Source organism: Muntiacus reevesi, chromosome 10, assembly GCF_963930625.1.
Source record: "Muntiacus reevesi chromosome 10, mMunRee1.1, whole genome shotgun sequence".
NCBI classification, from domain to species: domain Eukaryota; kingdom Metazoa; phylum Chordata; class Mammalia; order Artiodactyla; family Cervidae; genus Muntiacus; species Muntiacus reevesi.
Genome location: NC_089258.1, coordinates 22,056,196 through 22,080,562, shown reverse-complemented (window position 1 = coordinate 22,080,562; position 24,367 = coordinate 22,056,196). Strand labels below are relative to the sequence as shown.

The following is a 24,367-nucleotide window of genomic DNA, read 5'->3' as shown; positions in this document are numbered from 1 at the left end:
GAATTGAACCGGCATCTCCTGCATTGCAGGTGGACTCTTTACCAGCTACGCTACCAGGGAAGCCCATACACCTCACGCTCAGCCACTATATCCTTTATGACTTCAACATCTACAACAAAGCTTCTAACACTGCAATTTCAATATTTACCACAGGTTTTCCAAGAGCCCAAGAAAAGCACTAACTCACTACCATACTGGACATTCAAATGCTCCATGTTGAAAGCACATTTTTCCAAGAGTTCGACTTTACATTTCTGACATCTTCAAATTCAAGGCTTGTCCTCTAATCTCTTTATGCAGCATTTTAAACTAGCAGTCAGTCTTTCTATTTCAACTTCTGTGCCACTGTACTCTTTGTGATGCTTTTCCTCTGGATTTTTTTTCTACTTCATCCTAGCCTCCTCTCCTTTATAAATAAGAGTGCTATCCAACAGAATTTTCTGCAGCTCTTGATATGTTCTATATCTGTGCTGTCCAATATGGTAACCATGGGTCACACGGGACTACCAAAGATTTAAAATATGGCTAGTATGACTGAGAAACAAAAACCTCCAATTTTATTTCACTTTAATCAGTTTAAATTTAAATAGCCACGTGTGGCAAGTGGCTACTCTACTAGACAATGCAGTTCTATAATCTCTCTCACTCATTCTCATGACTTCAGTTACCACCTAGATATCCAACGACTAACTCGTAAATTTATGCTAAAAACAAAGTCACCCGGCTGAGTTCCACAAGCAACTCAAACCCCAAAGTAAAATTAATCATCTCCACCATCAACTCCTTTCTTACTTACCCCAAACACCTTTCCCCTCCCAATATTCTTAGTTCAATAAACAGAATCCATCATCTAAGTCATTCTAGTTTTAACTCTTTTATCTTCCATATCTTAAGTAAGAATCTATTCCTTTTGAGCCTAATTAACTGATCTCTCTGTCTCTAGCCCAAAGTGCCTAATAAGCACAAGTCCTGCCTGGTATAATGCATTCAACTGGTTAATACTGTAGCCTTTCCTTTTCAAATATATTATGATTTCCCCACTGCCTACAAGTGAAGTTTCAATGCCCTAGGATAACAGAGCACTCAAGATTGTACACGTGGGAATTCTCTGGCAGTCCAGTGGTGAAGACTCAGACAAAAAAAAGGACTGTACACAACCTGGCCCCAAGTTACCTTTCCACACTTGCCTTCCATTTCTGCCTTTTAAACCCCTTCTCTCCAGCCAAAAAGGAATCCTCATCATTCTCCAATACATTCTATCACAATGCTTGCATTCACCCTTCTGCTGATGCTCTTCTATCCTCCTTAAATATCCTTTGACCTCTGTTCAAATCCTAACCACCCTTCAAGGTTCAGCTCAAATAAGACCTCTTCTATGTGTTTCTTAGATCTTCACCATTCTCCCCATTCTCCTGCATGCATACTCAGTCATGTCCGATTCTTTGCAACTCCATGGACTGCAGCCTGTCAGGCTCCTCTGTCCATGGAATTTTCCAGGCAAGAATACTGGAGTGGGTTGCTATTTCCTACTCAAGGGGATCTTATTGACCCAGGGATCAAACCTGCACATACACCTGCATCACCATTCCCCACCAAATAGTAATTTTTAGTAATAGTAATTTTTTTTCCATTTATTTTTATTAGTTGGAGGCTAATTACTTTACAAAATAATAGTAATTTTTATAGTAATTTTTTCTGAGTTCTCATCCTAACTTTTTCAGAGCACTACATTTATGACAATAACCAACTTTTACTTTGTTAGAAGTAGGTTATGTTCATTTTTTATTGTGTCACAAGCTCTTTAAAGATGGATTTCATGTATTACATATCTTTCTATCCACCAACAGTTTCTAGTAAAATAACCAGCATAAAATAGGCACTTAATAAATTACATCTACTGATTATGATAATTTCATTTACATTATAGACAAATTCTTATGTGTAAAGAAAGTTCAGTATCTCAAAAATGGCTTAGGCACTAAATTATCCCAGTAAAATTATCGAAGACAGACAAGTATTTTGGGTATACACAATTCCCCAAATTGCCTTAAGCAGGAGCTTCTACCTACTGAAAAAGAACTTTCCTATTCTGGTCATGTACTATCAGTCTAAAGAATAAAACTAACACTGATCTATTATATCTCCTATGGGAATACAAAGAGTTCCTATTTTAAACACAGCACTTTGTACCAACATAGGAAACTGTATTTCAGGGGCTCATGGGATATAACTGATTCAGGTTTAATATGATTCAAGTGATATTATTCAATGATAATAACAGCTACCACTTCTTACACGCTTATGAGTTATGTCAAATACTATTCAAAGCACTTGACATGCATTATCTCATTTAACCTTTATGACACTCTATGAGATATGGCCTGTTCTTCTCATTTTATGTATTTTTTAGAAATTAGGCCTAAAAGAACAAAAAACAACTACCGAAAAAAAAAAAGAAATTAGGCCTAAAAGGTAGATCACACATCTTTTTAAAAAACTGCCCACTAGTATAACCAAACAAATGGAGCAGAAGATACATGTGTATAAAAGCAAATATACAGAAACCTTGGTCTAGGATCCTAAGATCGAGACCTGCTTCGGTTCACTAGCTATAACCTCAATGAGCCTCAATGTTTTCACTGGTCCTTACCCCTCAGAGTAGTTGCAACCACCAAATGAAATACTGAATATGAAAAGGAGCAATGAAAGTGCACTGGACTTGCAGCCAAGAGAACTAGAATTCAATCTCTGATCTGACCTCAAAATAATGGACTTTGTACAAATAAATCCTACAGTTTCTTTGAGCTATATGCATTTTTCTGACAGGCATGGAGCCCCTACGTAAGTGCCAGACATTCTGCTAAGTGTTAGGAATCTCAAAGTGAACATGGCAGAACTCACAGTCCGGAGAGGGATGCAGATGAATAGAACAGACAAATTATACTTAGAGCAGGTTAAGGGCTTGGTCATCAGAGCATGTAAGAGAGGCAGCCAATCTAGGTTTAAGAGTTAAGGGATAGTTCCCAAAAGGAAATAACTTCTAAGGTGACTGAAAGGATGACTCCTAGGCAAAGAAGAATTCCAGGCAAAGGGAACTAGGTTCAAAGACCCATGCACAGAGGTTAAGTGTTAACAGTAGATTCTAGAGAGGTAAAGAGGATTTTAAAAGCAAAGGTGAGAGATCTTTCTATATAATTTCTTACAAATGCATGTGAATCTACAATTCTCACAATAAAAATTTCAATTAAAAAAACACAGACATGACAGTACTCTGTAAACTGAGAAGCACCTTAACTATTTCAGTCAATATTATTACTAAAATTCAACTGCATTATGTATAGTGCTACAGAGCAAAGCTGGAAAGGCCATTATAATGGAAATAGAACTACTAAGGACAGTGAGAAACCATATTTCAACAGTTGGCCAAAATTTAGGAAATTGTGATTCAGTACCTTTCACATCTGGTCGATACTGTAGCCCATCATCTTTCTTTCCCAACAAACTAGTGTCATCTGTATCTGTAAGAGAAAATGATTTGAAAATTAAGATATATATGATGTTTAAGTCATACCATGAAACCCCACAAATATTCCAAATGCTCCAGGCCCTGTCCAACTCTCTGTCCACTTTTCCTGCTCCACCACTCTCCTGATCTATCTCAGGCCTCAGATATAAATGCGTTCTGCATGATGAACAGTCTAACTTCACTGAAACTTCAGCTAAAATATCATCTCCTTAAAAAGTCTTCCCTGTGAAACCAAAACCTCATAGACCCTGAATAGAAAGGATTAGCCCGTTCTCCAAGGGACAATGGTTTCAAGATTTACCTTCTCCCACCACTGTTTCCTTGGAAATAAATCAGATTAATATAAATGCGGGATATCAACTGTGTTATCAGGCAAAATTTATTATAAAAATGACGCCTTACTGGTAAATTCTATCAGGACAGGAGAACTACATGAACCATAAACACCTGCTCAGAAGCATAAGCTTCAGTTTCCCAGTACACAGTGGGGAAAGGTACAGTCAGGTATAAATGGGGACCAAGATAAACAACTCCACAGAATTCTAAAAGCATGGATTTCAGTTAACAAAATCCTCAAGCGTGACCAACTCTCCTGAATTTGAAATTCCAGGTAGTACCATTCAACCATATACCAGTTCCTCAGAAAAGATATTCTTTCTCAGGAATACTCTTTAACCTACGCTAGAAATGCCACCCCAAGAAAGAAAAGCAAACCACGCTACTTCCTCCACCTATAAGGGGTATCTGTCAGTAAACGGTTTCCTCTGCCATGCACACACCTGAGTCTCACCCAGATATCCTCGGAATAGTTTCTTGGGCATTCTTCAGTAGCTTAGACCACAGACATAGCAATCAGTTGTTCAGTATTTCACAAATAGCTTATTATCAGTTTAAGGCAGCAAACTCTGGCTTGTAACTTTTCCCCCTTAGCTATATTTTCCCTAAGCTCATGAAAACATAGCCCTTTAATAAATGCAAAAAAGGGGAGGGGAAGTGGTCAGAACAGAGGGCAGTTAGACCTAGTAGTAGCAAAGATGCATAATCCTAGGCCATCAGGAAGTATCTGGCCCTTGTTTGCTACTGGGAAATCACACATTATGCTAGCCTCTATGTGTCTTACTAGGACAAAAGATTGAAAACCTCTGCCTCTAGTGACCAGGTATTTCTAGTAGGAACAGAAGACAAAAACTCATTCTTAGTTGATATCCTGGCTCCTAAACTACGGCAAAAAGCAAGAAGGGGAAAAGAATTTCAAACCGAAAATAATACTTTTTCCTTACATTCTATAACTTCACACCAAAATCTCTAACAGTATAAAATATGTAGGGGCAAAAACTACAGAGAAAACATGAAAACAAAGTAAACTATTATGCTCTAGAAAAAAAGATGAAAACATGGTAATATCTATAGTTTTACTATAACTAAAATAAACTCGTTTCTAAACAACTATAATCATTTCAAATTTGAGACAATTTTTAAGAACTATAAATATAGCTAAAAGTTCATCTTAGGATCAGCTTAGTAACTAAATAAACAATGAAGAAACATTGTTTTGTGTCTTGAGACAGTGAAAACAAATTTTTAAAAGGCTAAGTTAGTAACAGAACAAAGAAGTTCTAAAATATATAGTAATAAAAAATAAAGCATAAGAGATTTTTCATTTTACAAATTCAGAACACTACCAAAATATACAAATAAGACTGTAGACATGTGATATTAAAGACAGGTCTCTAGAATGAATTATACCTGTGCAATGACCAAGATGCCTTATATCAATTTGTTCTTGCTTTATACAAGATGCTTCTCGAACAAAACAGGGATTGTTATAGGAACTCCCATCAGAAGCACACACAGGATTAAAACTGTATCCACTGCAATCTATATTACACACACACCTGTTGGAAAAAACAAAAGTTATTTATATTTTACAACAAAAGTATTTCACAATGCTGCAACAGCAAAACTGAGCAATTTTTTAAACTTTTTAACATTTTTATTGTAGTTGATTTACAAGATTATATTAGCTTCAGGTGTACAATTCAGTGATTCAATACTTTCATTACACTTCATTTCAAGCTATTGTATAATATTGGCTGTATTTTCTGTGCTGTACAACATATCCTTGCAGTTTATTTATCTTATATAGTAGTTTGTAAGCAATTCTCTTTTTTTTTGCTTTCTGTAACAGAAGTCAATACATTATTTTAAGTCACTGATAAAAGTTTAATAAGCAAAGTGAATGCTTAGCCAACAATTTCTTTCAGGTAAGAATCGAGAGATCAGTTCAGTTCAGTCGTTCAGTCGTGTCCGACTCTTTGCGACCCCACGAACCGCAGCACGCCAGGCCTCCCTGTCCATCACCAACTCCCGGAGTCCACCTAAACCCATGTCCATTGAGTCGGTGATGCCATCCAACTGTCTCATCCTCTGTCATCCCCTTCTCCTCCTGCCCTCAATCCAGAGATAATTTCATTCATTATTATTACTAATGCAGTCGCTTCTTTAGAATTTTCATATCTAGAGATAATAATCAAGAAATGTCAAATGTCAACAATATTAGTTAAAAAGCAACATGGTAGAGCAGAAAGGACAGAGAATTATGAGTCAAAAGTCATGAATCTAAATCTTAGACCAACGAATAGCCAGATCTGTGTCCACATCCTCCCGCTAAGTCTCAGTTTACTGATCCATAAAACAGAAGTAGTACTAATATACCTAACCTTACCAAATACTGGGGAAGATTTAAAAAAACAGATATAAAACATGTAAAATAGAAGTCCTTCAAAAGTGTTTCTGAGTTACACACCCACCTGAGTGTCCACTGTCCACATCCACCACTCAGTCCACATAACTGAGTGTCCACTGAACACTCACTGCCTTCTAGAGAAGGCCAAGAAAGTACAAGGCATGGTCACTCCTCTCAAGGACAGTAAAATCTAACTGGGAATATAAAACTGAAAACCATAGACAGACTCTGTTTCCCACCAGAATGGTGGACTCGGAACCTGTACTAATCCTTCTAATGAAAATAACAAATATTTTAAAACATTCTCAAATGCACCTGTAAGACATCAAGAAACAAGGAATATTCAAGACAAAAGTTAAATGAAGACAAGAATAGAAAAAGGTCAATTAAGTTTGCCAAAGCTGATTTTCACCTTGAAGGCATTTGCCAAACTAGGTAAATCCAATCATCAACTTTTTTACTTTGCAGGCCTCTGAGAACAGAAGACAAAGAATACTGACTTACCTAAGGTGGAGAATCTGAAGACCCTGGAAAAAAGGCATGAGGGCAGAGGAGAAATGAGTTGCCATATTCCAAGGGGACTGTTTAAAGGGGAAAAAAATCTTCCCCTGAGCCACAGTACTGAAGAGAGGGTGAAAAAACATCTCCCTGAAAACTATAAGCCAGTCCTCACATGAGTAATTACAACTTAAAATACTACTTAGAAAACAAAAAATAAAATAAAATAAAATAAAATACTACTTGGATGTTCTGAAAAATATCAAGCCCAGAATTTATTTTAAGAGTCAATGACTAGAATGGGCCCTAAGCAACTAACTAAAGTAAACCAATCCTCTCTGGAGAAACCAACTTTATTATCTGAGACCTCAAACATTTTCCAAGATACAGTTCTGAGAAAAACAAGTAGATCACACACATGCTCACTCACTCCCACACCCACAACAGACAAGAAAATAAAACACCATGGGCAGAGCAAGCTGATGTGGAAATGAACCAAAAAAAGCTTCTAATAAATAAATAATGTATTATTAGAAATAAAAAACTCACTGGGCAGATTTAAAAGGAGATTAGATAAACTAAAGGTGAATCCATGAACTGGAAGACAGGTCAGGAGAAAATGCCCAGACCACGGCAGAGTTGAAAAGACAGAACATATTAAAAAAAAAAAAAAAGATTAAGAGACATGGAAGACAGTCACGATTTAATAAAAATCTGACTGGAGTTTCAGATGAGTTAAAAGAATAAGGCAGGGATAATATTCTCAGTTTCTCACACTTTCTAAAACTAAAGAAATATACTAATCTAAATATCCAAGAAGCCTAATAAATTCTAAACAGGATTATTAAAAAATAATCTAGATAGTGAAATATCACTGTGGAATTTCTGTAACAAAGCAACAAAATAATATTTTAAAAAGTAGCCAAAAAGAAAAGATTACCTTCAAAGAATCAAGAAGAGAGACAGGTGTCTTCAAAAGTAGTACTGAAGCCAAATTGTTTACTTATACCCAAAAGACAGTGAAATAATACCTGCTATGTGCTGAGATAAAATAGAGTTTATATAAAAGGAACTATCTTTCATGATTAAATGTAAAATAAAAGTAATCTGGAAGAAGTAAAAATTTAGAGAGTTTGTCACCTGTTGACTGTCAGTAAAGCAATTACAAAGGCAGTAGAAAAATGATCCTACAAGAAAGACCTGATATGAAAACAGAAATGAAGAACAAAAGTATAAATACATAGGCAATATTAACAAAATACTGACAATATAAAAACAATGAATCAAAGCTCTGTGCTGCTAATTTTTAAAAAAACAGTAAATTAAAATATTAATGATAGCATACAAATTGGAAGGGACTGAGATTACAGTGTTTTAAGAAGAACAGAAATATTGATGAACTTCAGACTGTGATAAACTGAATATACATGTTAAACTTATATGCAAAATATATATAAAAATTAACTTGAAAAAAGATATAGGACTTGGAAGTATATAAGAATATATGTAAAAAAGGTTCAAACTGTTCAATTATCGAGAAAATGTAAATGAAAACCACGACACACCATCACATTCACTAAACAGCAAAAATTAAGAGAACAATACAAAATGTTGACAAGGATGAGAAGCAAAGGGAATTCTTACCTTCTGCGGGAGGGAGAACTTACTGGTACAACCACTTTGGAAAACAAGCATTACCAGGAAAGCTAGACTTGCACATGTCCAATAATCCCACTACTGAGTGAGGCTCTCGAAAGTCTCTTACACACGTGCACCAGACGACATGCATAAGAATGGTCACAGAGCATTATGCATGAGAACAGAAGACTGCAAACAATCCAAATGTCCGTTAACACTAAAATGGACGATAAAGGGATGTGGGACAGTCAAGCAACTGAATTCAATGAAGCAGCTATGAGCATCAACACAAACAAATCTCAGAAACATAATTCTGAGCAAAAGAAGGTATACATAGTGTGATTCCACTTATGCAAAATTCAAAATCAAACAAAAGCCAAATAATACTGGGTTGACCAAAAAGTTCATTCGTGTTTTTCCGTTAACATCTCACAGAAACTTTTTGGCCAATCCAATTTATTGTTAGGAGGGTTATCATGTGATAGAACTATAAAGGAAAAAAAAGGAATCATTTTCACAAAATGCAGCTGAGCAGCCAGAACAAAGAAACATGCAATGGGGGAGGATCATGGAAAGCAGTTCTAAAGTACTGACAGTACCCTGTATCTCCTGGCTTGGGATGTAGGAATCACAATTTATTTCATTTTTGTATGTTAAACTAAATGTATATGTTTTCATAAGCTTTCCAATATATGCTCTGTTTCATAATTTAAAAATTAAAAAAAAAAACTTTGAATATTTACTAACAAGTCAAAAATGGCTCTTGCAATTTTTAAAGGGATGGGGTACAAAGAATATGTGACAGAGACAGTATGTGGCCCTCAAAATATAAAATATTTACCATCTAGTCCTTTACAGAAAAACACTGCCAACTCCAGGTTTAAGGGATAAAAGTAGGCAAAATTGGGATGGCAATTAAACAGAAATAGTGGCCAACAAAACAAAGAATAATAGAGAAAAGGCTCAGCAACAAAGGCAGGATGCCATACCAATCGAGTGAGGAGAAAGGGCCTCAGCCAAGGCTCGTGCCCAAGTCACTAAGCTGTGTCTGACCCTTCGCAGCCCCGTGGACCACAGTCCGTCCAGGATCCTCTGGCCACGGGATTTCCCAGGCAAGAAGACTGGAGTGGGCTGCCGTTTCCTTCTCCAGGGGATCTTCCCGACCCAGGGCTCACACTCACACCTCTGCTCTGCAAGCGGGTTCTTTACCACACAGCCACCAAGGAGCCCATCAGGAACTGGCCTGCTCACATGTGGGAAAGGTCCGCTCCACAGTGGATGCTAACACTGCAAGTAAGACAAGAGCTGTGAGCACAACCACCGCTACTGTTTGCAACAGCACGTGGAAATGAAATGCCCGTCTTAAGCAATGTCCGCTCAGTGAAACCATGAGCAGGGGAGAACAGCATTAGCCCCTAGAGGCCACTAACACTATTGATTAGAGTGGTCCCTGGGGTCTGCAGGCTGGCGACAGCGGCAGAGGGCGGGATGCCCAAGCCCAGGAGTGCACTAACATGGCAAGAAATTGCTTCAGCAAACATGCCAAATTCAAGACACTTAACAACCATTCACTCTGCACCTACTGTGCGGGATAGTCATGTTTGCCTCTTTAATCGGGACAGCAAATTATGAACAGGGAAGTTGAATATGAAAGAAGTTGAAAAGCCTAAGATCACAAACCTAATGAGTGACTGAGAGGGTGTTCTCGCCACTCATCACAGCTGTCACATAAAACAGACATCTCAGCAGGCAAAGTGACAGATGAAAGGAGGTAAGGAGTTATTTTCCACATTTATATCATGAAAAATCTTTTCACTAAATTGGCCCTGCTTTTCTCTAAAACTCACCAGGGACACTCCTGCCTCAGGGCTTCCCCTCTTCCTGAAACACTTCTCCCTCAAACAACCACTTAGTTTAATTCCTCACCGTTTTCAAGTTTTGTCTCAGATCTTGAAGGAATAGTAGAAAGCTAAATTACTAAACATCCATTTAAGAAATTAGAGAAAGAGCAATGAACAAACCCAGTGAAAACAAAAAAAAGAAGGGGAACATATGGAGGACATGGATATTAATATTAGATTTATAAATACATCTCAACAGAAATAGAAAACAAAATTACAACAGAGAAGATCAATAAAGCTAAAAGGTGGTCCTCTGAAAAGACCTTCAGGGAATTCCTTGGTGGTCCAGAAGTTAGAAATCCATGCCTTCACTGCTGAGGCCCTAAGTTCAATCTCTGACCCCGCAAGCTATGTGGTGTGACCAAAAAAACAGACAAAAAGAAGAAAAAAGAAAGAATCAACAATTAACTTTCAAATCAACAAGGCAGAATGAGAAAAAGGAAAAAAAAAGTAAACTAAAAAAGACTACAGATTGTGATTTAAAAGATAATAAAATTTTATTGTGAACAACTTTATGTCAGCAAATTTGAAAACTTAAGTGAGATGAATAACAAAAAATTAACTATTAAAATTTGATGAAACAAGAAACAGAAGCTGAATGGTACACTACATGCATTGAAGAAACAAAATCAGTTTTAAAAATATCCATCCAAGACAGTATCAGATCCAGGTGATTTTTTAAAAAAGATTTTTAAAAAAGAATTCATGAACACATTCATTCCAGTCATTCAATAAACAGATAGTTCTATTCTTACACAAAATCATCCAGAGACCAGAAAGAACATTCTAATTCATTTTATAAGGCCATATAACTGCAAAAAAATAAAAGATTAAAACTTGCTGAATAAAAATGAATAAAAGAAAATCTCATCCTTACAGCAGACAGAATCTCAATAATAAATAGGCACAAAAAGGTATTAGAGTCATAAAACAAAAACAGAATGCTATAAATTTTCTTTTACAGGAGCACCATAAAAAGTATACAAGAAATGATAAACTCAAAAAAAGACTGGAAAATAAAAGTTCAAGAAATCTCTCAGAAAGAACAGCAAAAAAAAAATTTTAATTGAAACTAAGAGAGACAAGAAAATTAAAGGACTAGTCCAGAATGCCCAACATCCAAATGACAGAACTACCAAAATTAGAAAAGAGAGGAAAGGAAGTCATCAAGGAACTAAGTGAAGAAAATTTCTCAAATCGGAAGTCAGCAAGTTTCTGGGAACTGTGAAATTTCATTATAACGAGGACCAAAAGGAGGTTCTACATGCTTCGAGAGAGAGAAAACAAACAGTATGCAACGGACCAGAAATCAGAGTGGCTTCAGACTTCAACTGGAAGCCAGAAGACAAGATAGCAATGCTTTCACAATTCTGAGGGAACATTCTCTCACACTTAGAAGTATGCACTCACCAAGCTGTAAGTCAAGTATTAGGTGTAGGATAAATACACCTTAAACATAAGGTCTCAGATTTCGCTGGTGGTACAGTGGATAAGAATCCGCCTGCCAGTGGAGGGGACATAGGCTGATTCCTGGTCCGGGAAGAGTCTACCTGCCGCAGAGTAACTAAGCCAGTACACTGTAAACTATTGAGACTGCATGTGCAGCTACTGGAGCCTCTGCTCCCCAAGAGAAGCCCATGCACCGAGAGCAGAGTAGACCACGCTCATCACCACAGCTAGAGAAACTCTGCGCAGAGCAACAAAGACCCAGTGCAACCAAAAGTGAGTAAAATAAATTATCAAAAATAAAAAATAAGGTCTCACCTTGTACCCTTTCTCAAGAAGCTACTGGAAGATATACTAAAATGGGAGAAGGTTAAAAAAAAAAAGAAAACAAAAAACAATATGCTATGGAGGAGAGAGGTAAAGAAATTTCTAGGATGATGCGTATAGTTTAACAAAAAACATTATTTAGTCTGTTTTTGGCAGAGCTCCTAAAACCCTTCTAACTTTGAGACACAACAGTCTTTTGTGTGTTAATGAGATACTCAGCTCCTTCCTAAGTCATTTCAGCAAACTATGGAACCTTAAAGGAGGTCTTAGGAACCTCCAGATTAGTAGTATCCCGGGCAGAAGTACAAGGAACCTACCTCATTTGCAGCTGGTGTCCTAAAGCAGGGGGCAATTTGCAGGTCTAAGACCTGCGGGATCTGTGCTGACTCCAAGTAAAGAATAAGAGAATTGAACTGCAGGACACTCAGCGAGGGCAGGAAAACTGGAGAACTGGCTGTGGTGGGGAAAGACACAGCACTGGAGGGAGATTGCGAGATGACAGCTATATGAAGAGGGCAACCAGTTCGCACTGAAACAGTTTCCCTCTGTGGATAGTCATACTGCTGGCTGCCATTACCAGGATGCCTACTGCCCTCTTTTCAGCCAGAGGACAGAATGCCCAGTAAGCCTGGCTCAGATTCTTATCTGTACTTGCCGTGATGAAGTTCCTGCAACGGCCTGAACCAAATGAGCGCGCTCATTTAACTGACATAGTCCTGAGAACTGTAGGTCAGCAACAGTGAGGCTGGAAGTACAAAATATTGAGCAGTCTGCTCAGAAATATGACATTTCTGCCAATCATCCATACTTGGTGACACTAGAATCCTGTCAGACATCTCAACTACGACTCCTATGACATTCCCGATAACTTACTCAGGGTCTGGCCCACCGACTGCCCCAGAAGGGAATCTTATCAACCAGGAAGCCAAAAGCCAGACTCTGACAGAGACTGTTCAACGTGTCTTTTTCTGTAAGCCTTCATCTAACAGTGCCAGCTAGGTCGATGCCTGGTACTATGAATATGGCAATATTCTATCTTGTACCCTAGGTGTTAGGTACTTACGTGAAGTATTCTCTAACTGCAAGTTTCTATTTTAAACACATCTGTATGCAAAATGTACTTCTCACCAAAAAAAAAAAACAAGTCTTAAATAAAGAGTAGAGCAGTATGTTTCATTATAGGGGACTGGAATGCAAAGTAGGAAGTCAAGAAACATCTGGATTAACAGGCAAATTTGGCCTTGGAGTACAAAATGAAGCAAGGCAAAGGCTAATAGAGTTTTGCCAAGAGAATGCACTGATCATACCAAACACCCTCTTCCAACAATAAAAGAAAAGACTCTACATATAGACATCACCAGATAGTCAACAATGAAATCAGATGGATTATATTCTTTGCAGCCAAAGACGGAGAAGCTCTATACAGTCAGCAAAACAAGACCGGGAGCTGACTAGGTCTCAGATCATGAATTCCTTATTGCCAAATTCAGACATATATCGAAGAAAGTAGGGAAAACCACTAGACCATTCAGGTATGACCTAAATCAAATCCCTTACGATTATACAGTAGAACTGAGAAATAGATTTAAGGGATTAGATCTGATAGACTGAGTGCCTGATGAACTATGGATGAAGGTTTGTGACACTGTACAGGAGACAGGGAACAAGACCATCCCCAAGAAAAAGAAATGCAAAAAAGCAAAATGGCTTTCTGAGGAGGCCTTACAAATAGCTGTGAAAAGAAGAGAAGTGAAAAACAAAGGAGAAAAGGAAAGATATACCCATTTAAGGAGAGATAAGAAAGTCTTCCTCAAAGGAGAACAATAGAAAGGGAAAGACTAGAGATGTCTTCAGGAAAATTAGAGTACGAAGGGAACATTTCATGCAAAGATAGGCTCAATAAAGGACAGAAATGGTATGGACCTAATAGAAGCAGAAGATATTAAGAGGTGGCAAGAATGCACAGAAGAACTATACAAAAAAGATCTTCATGACCCAGATAATCACAATGGTGTGATCACTCACCTAGAGCCAGACATCCTGGAATGTGAAGTCAAGTGGGCCTTAGGAAGCATCACTACGAACAAAACAACTGGAGGTGATGGAATTCCAGTTGAGTTATTTCAAATCCTAAAAGATGATGCTGTGAAAGTGCTGCACTCAATATGCCAGCAAATTTGGAAAACTCAGCAGTGGCTGCAGGACTGGAAAAGATCAGTTTTCATTCTAATCTCAAAGGCAATGCCAAAGAATGTTCAAACTACTGCGCAACTGCACTCATCTCACACACTAGTAAAGTAATGCTCAAAATTCTCCAAGACAGGCTTCAACAGTATGTGAACTGTGAACTTCCAGAAGTTCAAGCTGGTTTTAGAAAAGGCAGAGGAACCAGAGATCAAATTGCCAACATCTGCTGGATCATTGAGAAAGCAAGAGAGTTCCAGAAAAACATCTACTTCTGCTTTATTGACTTTGCCAAAGCCTTTGACTATGTGGATCATAACAAAACTGTGGAAAATTCTGAAAGAGATGGAAATACCAGACCACCTGACCTGCCTCTTGAGAAATCTGTACGCATGTCAGGAAGCAACAGTTAGAACTGGACATGGAACAACAGACTGGTTCCAAATAGAAAAAGGAGTACGTCAAGGCTGTATATTGTCACCCTGCTTATTTAACTTCTATGCAGACTACATCACGAGAAAAGCTGGGCTGGAAGATGCACAAGCTGGAGTCAAGATTGCCGGGAGAAATATCAAGAACCTCAGATATGCAGATGACACCACCCTTATGGCAGAAAGTGAAGAGGAACTAAAGAACCTCTTGATGAAAGTGAAAGAGGAAAGTGAAAAAGTTGGCTTAAAGCTCAACATTCAGAAAACTAAGATCATGGCATCCGGTCCCATCACTTCATGGCAAATAGATGGAGAAACAGTGGAAACAGTGGCAGACTTTATTTTGGGGGGCTCCAAAATCACTCCAGATGGTGACTGCAGCCATGAAATTAAAAGACACTTGCTCCTTGGAAGGAAAGTTATGATCAACCTAGACAGCATTATTAAAAAGCAGAGATATTACTTTGCCAACAATGGTCCGTCTAGTCAAACCTTTGGTTTTTCTAGTAGTCATGTATGGATGTGAGAGTTGGACTATAAAGAAAGATGAGCACCAAAGAACTGATGTTTTTGAACTGTGGTGTTAAGAGAAGACTCTTGAGAGTCCCTTGGACTGCAAGGAGATCCAACCAGTCCATCCCAAAGGAAATCAGTCCTGAATATTCATTGAAACTCCAATACTTTGGCGTACCTGATGCGAAGAACTAACTGACTCATTTGAAAATACCCTGATGCTGAGAAAGATTGAAGGTGGGAGGAGAAGGGGATGACAGAGGATGAGACAGTAGGATGGCATCACCGACTCAATGGACATGAATCTGAGTAAACTCCGGGAGTTGGTGATGGACACGGAGGCTTGGCGTGCTGCAGTGCACGGGGTTGCAAAGAGTCGGACACGACTGAGCGACTGAACTGAACTGAAGATCAGTATGTGTAGTGGGCTGCCTTTACTTTATAAGAAGGAAAGAAAGAATACGTGTGCATACTTGTTTGTACATGGGAAAAATACCTCTGGGAGATTAAGAAACAGATCACAGTGACTGCCTCTAGTGAAGACAACTGGGTAGCTGAGGACTGGGGTGGAAAACACCTTTACCTGTAAAGCCTTTTAAAGCTTTTGAATTTCTAACACTGAATTTCAAAGGCATGAATGCAGACATACATACATAAATAAATGAATACATTCAATGACTTCTCTGATTTAGTTTGAGGATTTTGGCAAATCACAACTCTGAGTCTTTAATAATAGGGATAATACCTCAAACGCTGGTGACAGAATCAAATAAGCTTTTGTAAAAAAAGCCCTTTGAAATCATCAAATACTATGTACATCTGAAAGATATTATTGAAAAATATCTATCCTGTCTCTTTCTTCCTACCTACTGTACATATAAAGTGTCATTCCTTCAAGATATGGTTAAGTTTTATGATCACTGGCATTTTAAACTAAATCACGTGAAGTTATGTAGATTTCACAAACACCTAACAAAGCCTGCAACAAATTCACCTGCTCCAAGTTCCTCACAATATTACTAGTCCTTCTCACACATGTTAAACCATCACTATGATCCCTTGTGCAGCTTCAAGTGAATAAGAAAGCCCTGTGTGAACTGCCAGGAGTTCAACAAGACCTACAGAGGGAACCTAAGACACCCAACCTCATGGCCAGTTCATCCACTGTAAAAACCAGCAAGACAAAGTCCCTGTCCTCAGGGCACCCACAATCTGTCAGCAGCCCCAACAACGTAAGGGCTGTGTGGAGGCTGTCTGAACACAAGCGTTAGTCATCTATCTCACAGGGACTGCATAAAGAGCAAAGCATGCTGCTAGGAAGAGGTGCTGAAGTCGTGCTTATATCCAAGCTGAAAGGAAGAGTAGGCATTAAACAAACAGACATACAGGGGTGGGACTCTAGGCAGAGAGAATAACAGAGGCAAATTATCAAAGAGCAACAGAGCGATCAGAGAACTGCAGGAGGCCACGGAGAATACTGTGTTCTACATTTTAACATCTAACCTCTCAAAAGAAACCATTACTGGCAGCTGTACAGAAATACAGGAAGATATTTCTGGATAAAGGAGCCTGTCATTGCTAACATCTGGGTTATACTCAGTACAGAATAATGTTTAATAGTGTTTATTTCCCATTATCAGAGGAAAACAGACAACATACAGTTATTTTTCCATTGTAGTCTAAGGGGCCATGGTAGAAATTTATTAAACCTAAATAGCTCAAAAAGTCTACTATTCTAAATATCCATAGTTAGGCCATGTCAAATGACAAAAATTACTGTCATCTCTGATTAGGAGGAAATCAGAGGTGGGGAGAAGATAACGGTAGGAAAATACTTCTTTGGTTGTTGTTTAAAAAAACCAACTATGTGCAGTTTCCAGAAAGGAGATCATGATGGAGAACAGAGATACAGAGCATTATTCTTTCTGTTTAAATGAGGGGAAAGATGTCATTGCACATTCTGAGGGAGACACTCATCAGCTTGTGACAGTCACCAACAACTCTCCAAACAGAAAATGGTGGTGTAACGACAAAGACGTCCATCAGGTGAATTACTGATTCCTGCTTCTCGAATTGTCTGTCACACTGCACACCTACATGACTCTTTCTCTGAGCAACTCTGAGAGCTTATGTCCCTCAGGGGAAAAGGGAAACACCATCTCAAAAGTGACTGACATCAAAAATGCAGAAGAGCAGGGACAATTTCCATAAAGCACGTGGCAGATAAAGTTCAAAGGAATAATTGCAGGATTCTTATAGCTTGCCTGTATTGATGTTATGCCAGATGATTCTACAAACTCCTCAAATCGTTCACGGCAGGGATTTAAGTCAGGTATATAAAAGGTCTACCTGGCTGAAGGAGTTCTATGATTATTTGGTCCCACTGTACAGACAAACAGTTGAGAACTATCTTAGAGCAATAAGCTCAGCCTTGGACAGATGAGAGATATTGGGTTTTTTTTTTTTTTAAGAGATACTGTTTAGATGAAGAGGGAGTGCAGTTGCTAAGAATATGGAGAAATATGATTTTCTGTAAAGCAGGTACTGTTCCCAAGTTTTAAGACTAAGAAAACCTAGCCACTATATTTCAAAAGTCACAATGGAATACTGAAACCTCTCCATGTGGGCATCAAATTTCTTGGAACCTCAACTATCTAGTTCTAGGTATACATTCAAAGGGCAAGCATCAGTGAAGACAGACATCACAAACCCACGCGAAAGCCCCCAAGGCCATTAGAGAGTCACACTGTGCTTCAGGAAGAAAGAAGAAAGCCTCTCACATGCAAAACTAATTTCAATTATAATTAAAATAGCCACTGAGCAGATAAGAAAGAAAACAGTCACACAATATATGAAGTTCACGCACTTCACTAAGAACCTATTTACTCTGATTTTACATTTAGAATTTATTCCTACATTAGATACAGTTCCTGTAAGCACATGGTTTCCTATTTTGGGGAAGCAGAGAAGCAATTAATAAGTTGGAGTCACCTACAGTCAGAATCACTCACTAGGCATACTGACAGCACCCAGAGGCAAGGGAACAACCTGACGTGGGAGAAGAAAGATCATTTTTATAAACAGATAATAGAGCCCCAAACACAAGGCAGAACGGACCCGTAAGTAGGGGTGGGACAACTAGCATTAAGAATATCAGGGGCCTCTGAAAACACCATGGTGTTACACACATGCATACACAACCTGATAGACAAATCCCCTGTCATGAGACCCGGGTTCTGGTTCTGCTCTTAATCACAAGCTAGTCAGCCTCTTCTGAGCTCACCTCCACCTGTAAAATCAGAGTAATAAATCCTCACCTTACCAACTAGACATACTGCCATAAAGAGCTGAACAAAGTAATTTAGGTAACAATGTTTGAAAACTGTAACACACTATACAATACATGACTTTAAGAATATGTTAGAATATGTTCTGTATAGTCTGTTTAAGAAAACAATCTATTTAAATCAATTTCCATTTAAATGGCTAAATAAAACACTAGCACCTCTCCTAATAGCAGAAAATTAACTTACATGGTATCATTTATCCCCTCCCACAAATGGTCAAGTTTCTTTCCCTATTAGCAAAGAAAAGAAGAGCTTTTAAAGCACGAGAAAGGTTTTAGCATCTGATAAAGAACACATATATATGTATAACTGACTCACTTTGCTATACACCTGAAACTAACACAACACTGTAAATCAACCATCCTTCAATTAAAAAAAAAAAGAAATTTTAAAAATAAGAATAAATTAGCCAAGTACAAAAGGGAAAAAAAAAAAAGATTAGCTGCCCTCTGGAAACCAGATAGATTATATTGATATATAGCATTTCATCTGACAGGAAAGACATTTCAAAATGACAGAAGATAAAAAACACTTGTTCTATTGATTTTAAAAATAATTTTTTAATTTATTTTTTATTTTTGGCTGTGCTGGGTCTTCACTGCTGCGTGGGCTTTTCTCCAATTGCGGAGAGCAGGGACAGCTCTCCAGTTGTGAGGCGCAGGCTTCTCTTGCTGCAGAGCAAGGGCTCGGGGGCTTCAGGGGTTTTGGCTCCCAGGCTCTAGAGTACAGGCTCAATAGTTGGGGTGAACGGGCTTAGTTTCTCCCAAGCATGTGGGATCTTCCCAGCTCAGGGATCGAACCCATGTCTTCTACATCGGCAGGCAGACTCCTTACCACTGAATCACCAAGGAAGCCCCAAAAATGTTTTTTAAATGAATACCCATAACTAAAAATGTAACATGAAATAAAATATCTATTATAGTTATATTATAGAGCAATATTTTTTAAACTGTAAGTCATAATCACTGTAGGAAATATTAGAGAACATTATTTTTAGCAAAAGTTAAGTATTACAGGATTTTGTTTTACTTAATATCTGTTATTACTATGTATATATGCACTTGCTTTCTAGGTAAAGGCACAAATTACTTCCTTAATGTTCTTCTATTATTGCATCAATTTCCTGGCCTGGTCTTGGCTGCCGGTCCCAATCTATCCAAGGGCTCCCGAGGAGGCTCCTCAGCCCGACTGCTCCTTTTACTGGTAAGCCCTTCCCTTGTCTACACTCTCTTTCTTTTGCTTAGATCAGGTACCTGCAAGGATAGCAGTTACAAGTTCTCAAGCAGACACACACAAAATGCATTTAGTGTGTTTCTATACAACAGACATGCTCTGACTGAGGAGAGACTACACATCATATCAAGAGAAGGTGTACACAGAATAATGTGCATTTTATACTGATGTCATACTTAAGGCTACCTCTGAGATGTCACAAAATCCGTTCTACTTCCAAGCAAAATTGAAAGAGCATCCCTCTCTTTCAATTAAGGAATGAAAAATGATAGCAAAGAAATGTGTAAAAGAGGACTGAAGAGAGGTACTGTCAACGGAGTAACAAAAAATCAACAGACCAAGTCGATCAATCACCGACAGCTATTCTGACTCTGAACATGATTTTAGAAGAGTACTGAGGGAAAACCCAGAAAAGCACTAAATATCTACAAAAATATGCACACGTGCACGCATATATACACACAGGTGCTTCATCATACCATTAGTACAAAGAGAGAGAAAAAGAACATACCATCTATTAACTGTCCTCTCTGCAAGTCCACATTGCTATCATTTCTCTCATGTCCTACAGGCCAAAATCTACTTTGGGAAACACCTTCTCACAAGTCAATCCACTCTGATTGAAACAGATGGACATGTCAACACGCGAGTCGTATGCACAAACAGAGCAAACACAGGGTTTGCTGAGCTGTTCAACTTTTTATTGAACTTGTCTTCTGCCAATTCTCACCTACTTGGAAATACATATCAAGTAAATTACCAGACATTTAATTTTACCAAGTACCAGACAAATAGCTGACTCTGTATCAGAATTCTGTATCAAACACAGGGACCCTGACTTGTAAAAGTCACTCCAGGCATAAATGCTAATTAAATCATATTACCATTGATCAGTAAAAGGCTCAAATATACCTTTAAGGACTGACTAAAACATAGAAATGCACAGTGAAAATATATGTGAGTAAGAAAGAAAGTGCAACTCTCTATAAAATAAGTGTTTCAAATTACGCACTAAGGGGAAATTGAGGAAGTGAAGAGGATCCATTTGTGCTACATAAGGCCCTAAAGACAGCATTAAAGTTTTTAGAATCAACTGTGCAAAAAGCAAGCACTACAGGGAAATGAAAGAAGGCTGAGCCTGGGGATAAACAAACAGGAACCTGCTGAAAGGAACAAACAGGACTGTGTTGATGAGGTCTATATTGTTACTACTCTGCACCCTTTTCAGAGGGAGTGCACGGGAAATTGGATGGACAATACAGTTAGCGACAAAACCTACCTCGGTGAAAGCTGAACTTGAGTGAGAAAACAAAACAAAACATCAGTCTGTCCAGCTGAGTTTTCCAGAAATTATTTTTACTTGTTATATTTACTATCTTTAAAATTTTGAAAGTTTTGGATTTTCTTAATACATTGAAATACATTAAAAGTTTGTGTATGCTGGGCATACACACCGAGGAAACCAGAATTGAAAGAGACACATGTACCCCAAAGTTCATCGCTGCACTGTTTATAATAGCCAAGACATGGAAGCAACCTAGATGCCCATCAGCAGACGAATGGATAAGGAAGCTGTGGCACATATACACAATGGAGTATTACTCAGCCATTAAAAAGAATACATTTGAACCAGTTCTAATGAGGTGGATGAAACTGGAGCCCATTATACAGAGTGAAGTAAGCCAGAAAGAAAAACACCAATACAGCATACTAACACATATATATGAAATTTAAAAACATGGTAACGATAACCCTGTATGCGAGACAGCAAAAGAGACATGGATGTACAGAACAGTCTTTTGGACTCTGTGGGAGAGGGCGAAGTTGGGATGATTTGGGAGAATAGCATTGAAACATGCAAATTATCATAAGTGAAACAGATCGCCAGTCCAGGTTCGATGCATGAGACAGGGTGCTCGGGGCTGGTGCACTGGGATGACCCAGAGGGCTGGGATGGGGAGGAGGTGGGAGGGGTGTTCAGGATGGAGAATATATGTACACCCATGGAGGATTCAAGTCAATGTATGGCAAAATGAATACAATGTTGTAAAGTAATTAGCCTCCAATTAAAATAAATAAATTTATATTTTAAAAAAGTTTGTGTATAAAAATGCAAGAAAAACTGTTCACCATGATTCTAGTTGAAAATATAAAAGTAAGATAATTCAAATAAGAGTAATTCTGATGAATAGAATTAGCACTTGGTATAAAATTTATCAGTTTTATAACATTACAAAACTATTGGTGAAGAAAGGGAGTGGTAAAATGAAAAAAAAAAAATTTACAAATGGATTTCCATTCTAAAACACTTAAACTGACTTAAACAGCTATAGTATCATATCAACCTAAAAGTCAACAGATTAACATTAAACAAAAAATAAAGAAGGCACACACAATATACACCAAAGCAGGTTAAAAGATAGCTTTCTATAACATAATAATGCTGACAATTAACCTCCAAATAAGTTTATCCCTTTCCCTCAATCAACTCACCCAACATTTTCTGCATCTTCATCACACTCAGCTTTATATTTGCAGGGTCCACACTTGGAGTGTTTTCTGTGAACTTCTGCCCCTGATCCTTCCTCTTCTGTTTAAAAAGAAAAATTAAAATTTCAACCAAAAGCTGGGATCCTTTCCAGACCTGCTTCATGTTTTCAGCAGCCATTATCCTATTTCTGGGGAAAATGTATGCAAGGCTCTTGAAAACAATCAGTTCCAAAAAGTTACTGATGCTAGAGTCCAAAAATGCTGTCAATACAGAGTATAACATATACTCTGGAAAAAAACAAGTATTGGGTCCAGAAAAATAATCCCTAGCCTAAGTACCATGGAACAATAAGCCAGGTCTCATTAATTCTTAAAAAGAATTACCATAACATGAAATAAGAGAGGGGAAATAAACATGAGCAATAAATTCAGTCCAGTGATTACCCTACTGAAACAGCCTGTGCAATCCTATTAGCAGTAAGTGATTCAACAAATAAGTTATTCAACACAGCAGAGTCTAACCACTACCTTGTCCTCACACATCAGTTTCACACTTGCCTTAAAAACTGTCTCCAAATTTTAAAAAGGAAAGGAGTCTATTTACAAAGTACTTACCCTTTTCTACTTTGCCACCTAGCCCTGCCAATAATATCAAGAATGCTGAAGTGTATGGGTCTCCTATGATCCAGCACAAGATCAGTGCATACCACCAGCCCCCAAATCAGCTCCTATTTCAGTTAGGGAACCTCGTATCTGTGGGTCTCAGCTACAGTGGATCCGATCATGGTAATCTCAAACTGGGCAGGGAGATGAGTTCTGAAGCCAATTTAGGGATAATGGTTTACTCAGAGGATGTCCCAGTCTGGTTTGGAACAGAGAAGGTGTTAGAAGGAAAGCACACAGACCTAAGTGCCTGTTTGGTACTATTTCTACACTTGCCATTTTGGCTATCTACCTACACTTTACCCAAACTCTCATGCATACTCCCAAACAATTCCAGGGAGCATAATCTTAAGTATTTCTAAGCCTCAGAAATACCATGAGATCTAAAATTCACACAGCCACTATGGGCTCACTAGAATTTGTGTATTAATCTGAGCAAACCACTTAGCCTAACTCATACTCCTTAAAAAAAAAAAAAAAATTACCAACCAACAACATTCTCAGGGCAAGACATCCAATACTTGTACCATAAAAGCAAATATGTAGACCAACTTCCATTTCTTTCATATAGTAACAATGAGTTTCATAACTGAGTATCTGACCACAGGGGATAGACTAGATGATCCTTTAAAGTCCTTTCCAGTTCTAAGATCTAGAATTAATGATCTCATCCTTCACACATGATCACGAAGTTTCTGCTTGAACATGTCCATTTAAATTCTATTGTTAGACAGCTTCTAATCTTTTTTTTTTTTTAAAGCTAAAACCATCATCCTTGAACGTCTTCCTCAGGACAGTTCTACTCTCTTAGGTGACCTTTAAAGTCCCTTCCAACTCTACAATTTGAGGGTTCTATGAAACATAGGGAGATGGAGGAAGGTTTCAGACTGTGCTAGAAGGATCATAACTGTGATTTTCATTTGCATACATGTGAATTTTACCAGAGATGTTTTTTCTTTTAGTGCATCCACAGAGCACCTGAAACATTATTTTGCATTCAGTGGATACTCATTAAGAATTACAGTCTCATTAGACTATGAAATAGTTTAGTCATTCTCAATTCTAATAACTCATCATTTCTCGGGTTTGTGGCTGAGATCAAATATAGTATCTGTTCTAAATCAATGCTAATAATTCAGAGTAAACTCTGTTATATGGTACTACCAAATATTAGTTTTTTTAATTTTGTGCCTTGAAAATTCCTTATGAGCAAAAATGTGTAAGCAAAGGACAGAAGAGAGTCACAAATACTCTGATCCGAGCTAAAATCACCTGGGGATGATCCTACGGAGAGGGCCCTTTGGTGTAACTTCAATCGTTTCCCCTTTGTCTGACAACAAATCTAAAGTGAAAAATAAATGCAGGGGAAAAAAAGGGGAACTGAGGGGTTGGGATGACGGCTGAGGGGTACAGGGTTTCTTTCT

The 24,367-nt window shown here is 38.0% G+C and overlaps 1 protein-coding gene across 1 annotated transcript in view; it reads right to left on the bottom strand.

Moving 5' to 3' along the window:
- Nucleotides 1-24,367, bottom strand: part of LOC136143847 (myb/SANT-like DNA-binding domain-containing protein 3) — a 139,119-nt gene that overhangs the window by 24,600 nt on the left and 90,152 nt on the right. Inside the window, exons 5-7 of the mRNA XM_065901493.1 lie at nucleotides 22,284-22,380; nucleotides 5,273-5,421; nucleotides 3,453-3,518 (exon numbers count right to left, since the gene is read on the bottom strand). Coding sequence (XP_065757565.1) covers nucleotides 3,453-3,518; nucleotides 5,273-5,421; nucleotides 22,284-22,380 — 312 coding nt within the window. The remainder of the gene's footprint in view (nucleotides 1-3,452; nucleotides 3,519-5,272; nucleotides 5,422-22,283; nucleotides 22,381-24,367) is intronic.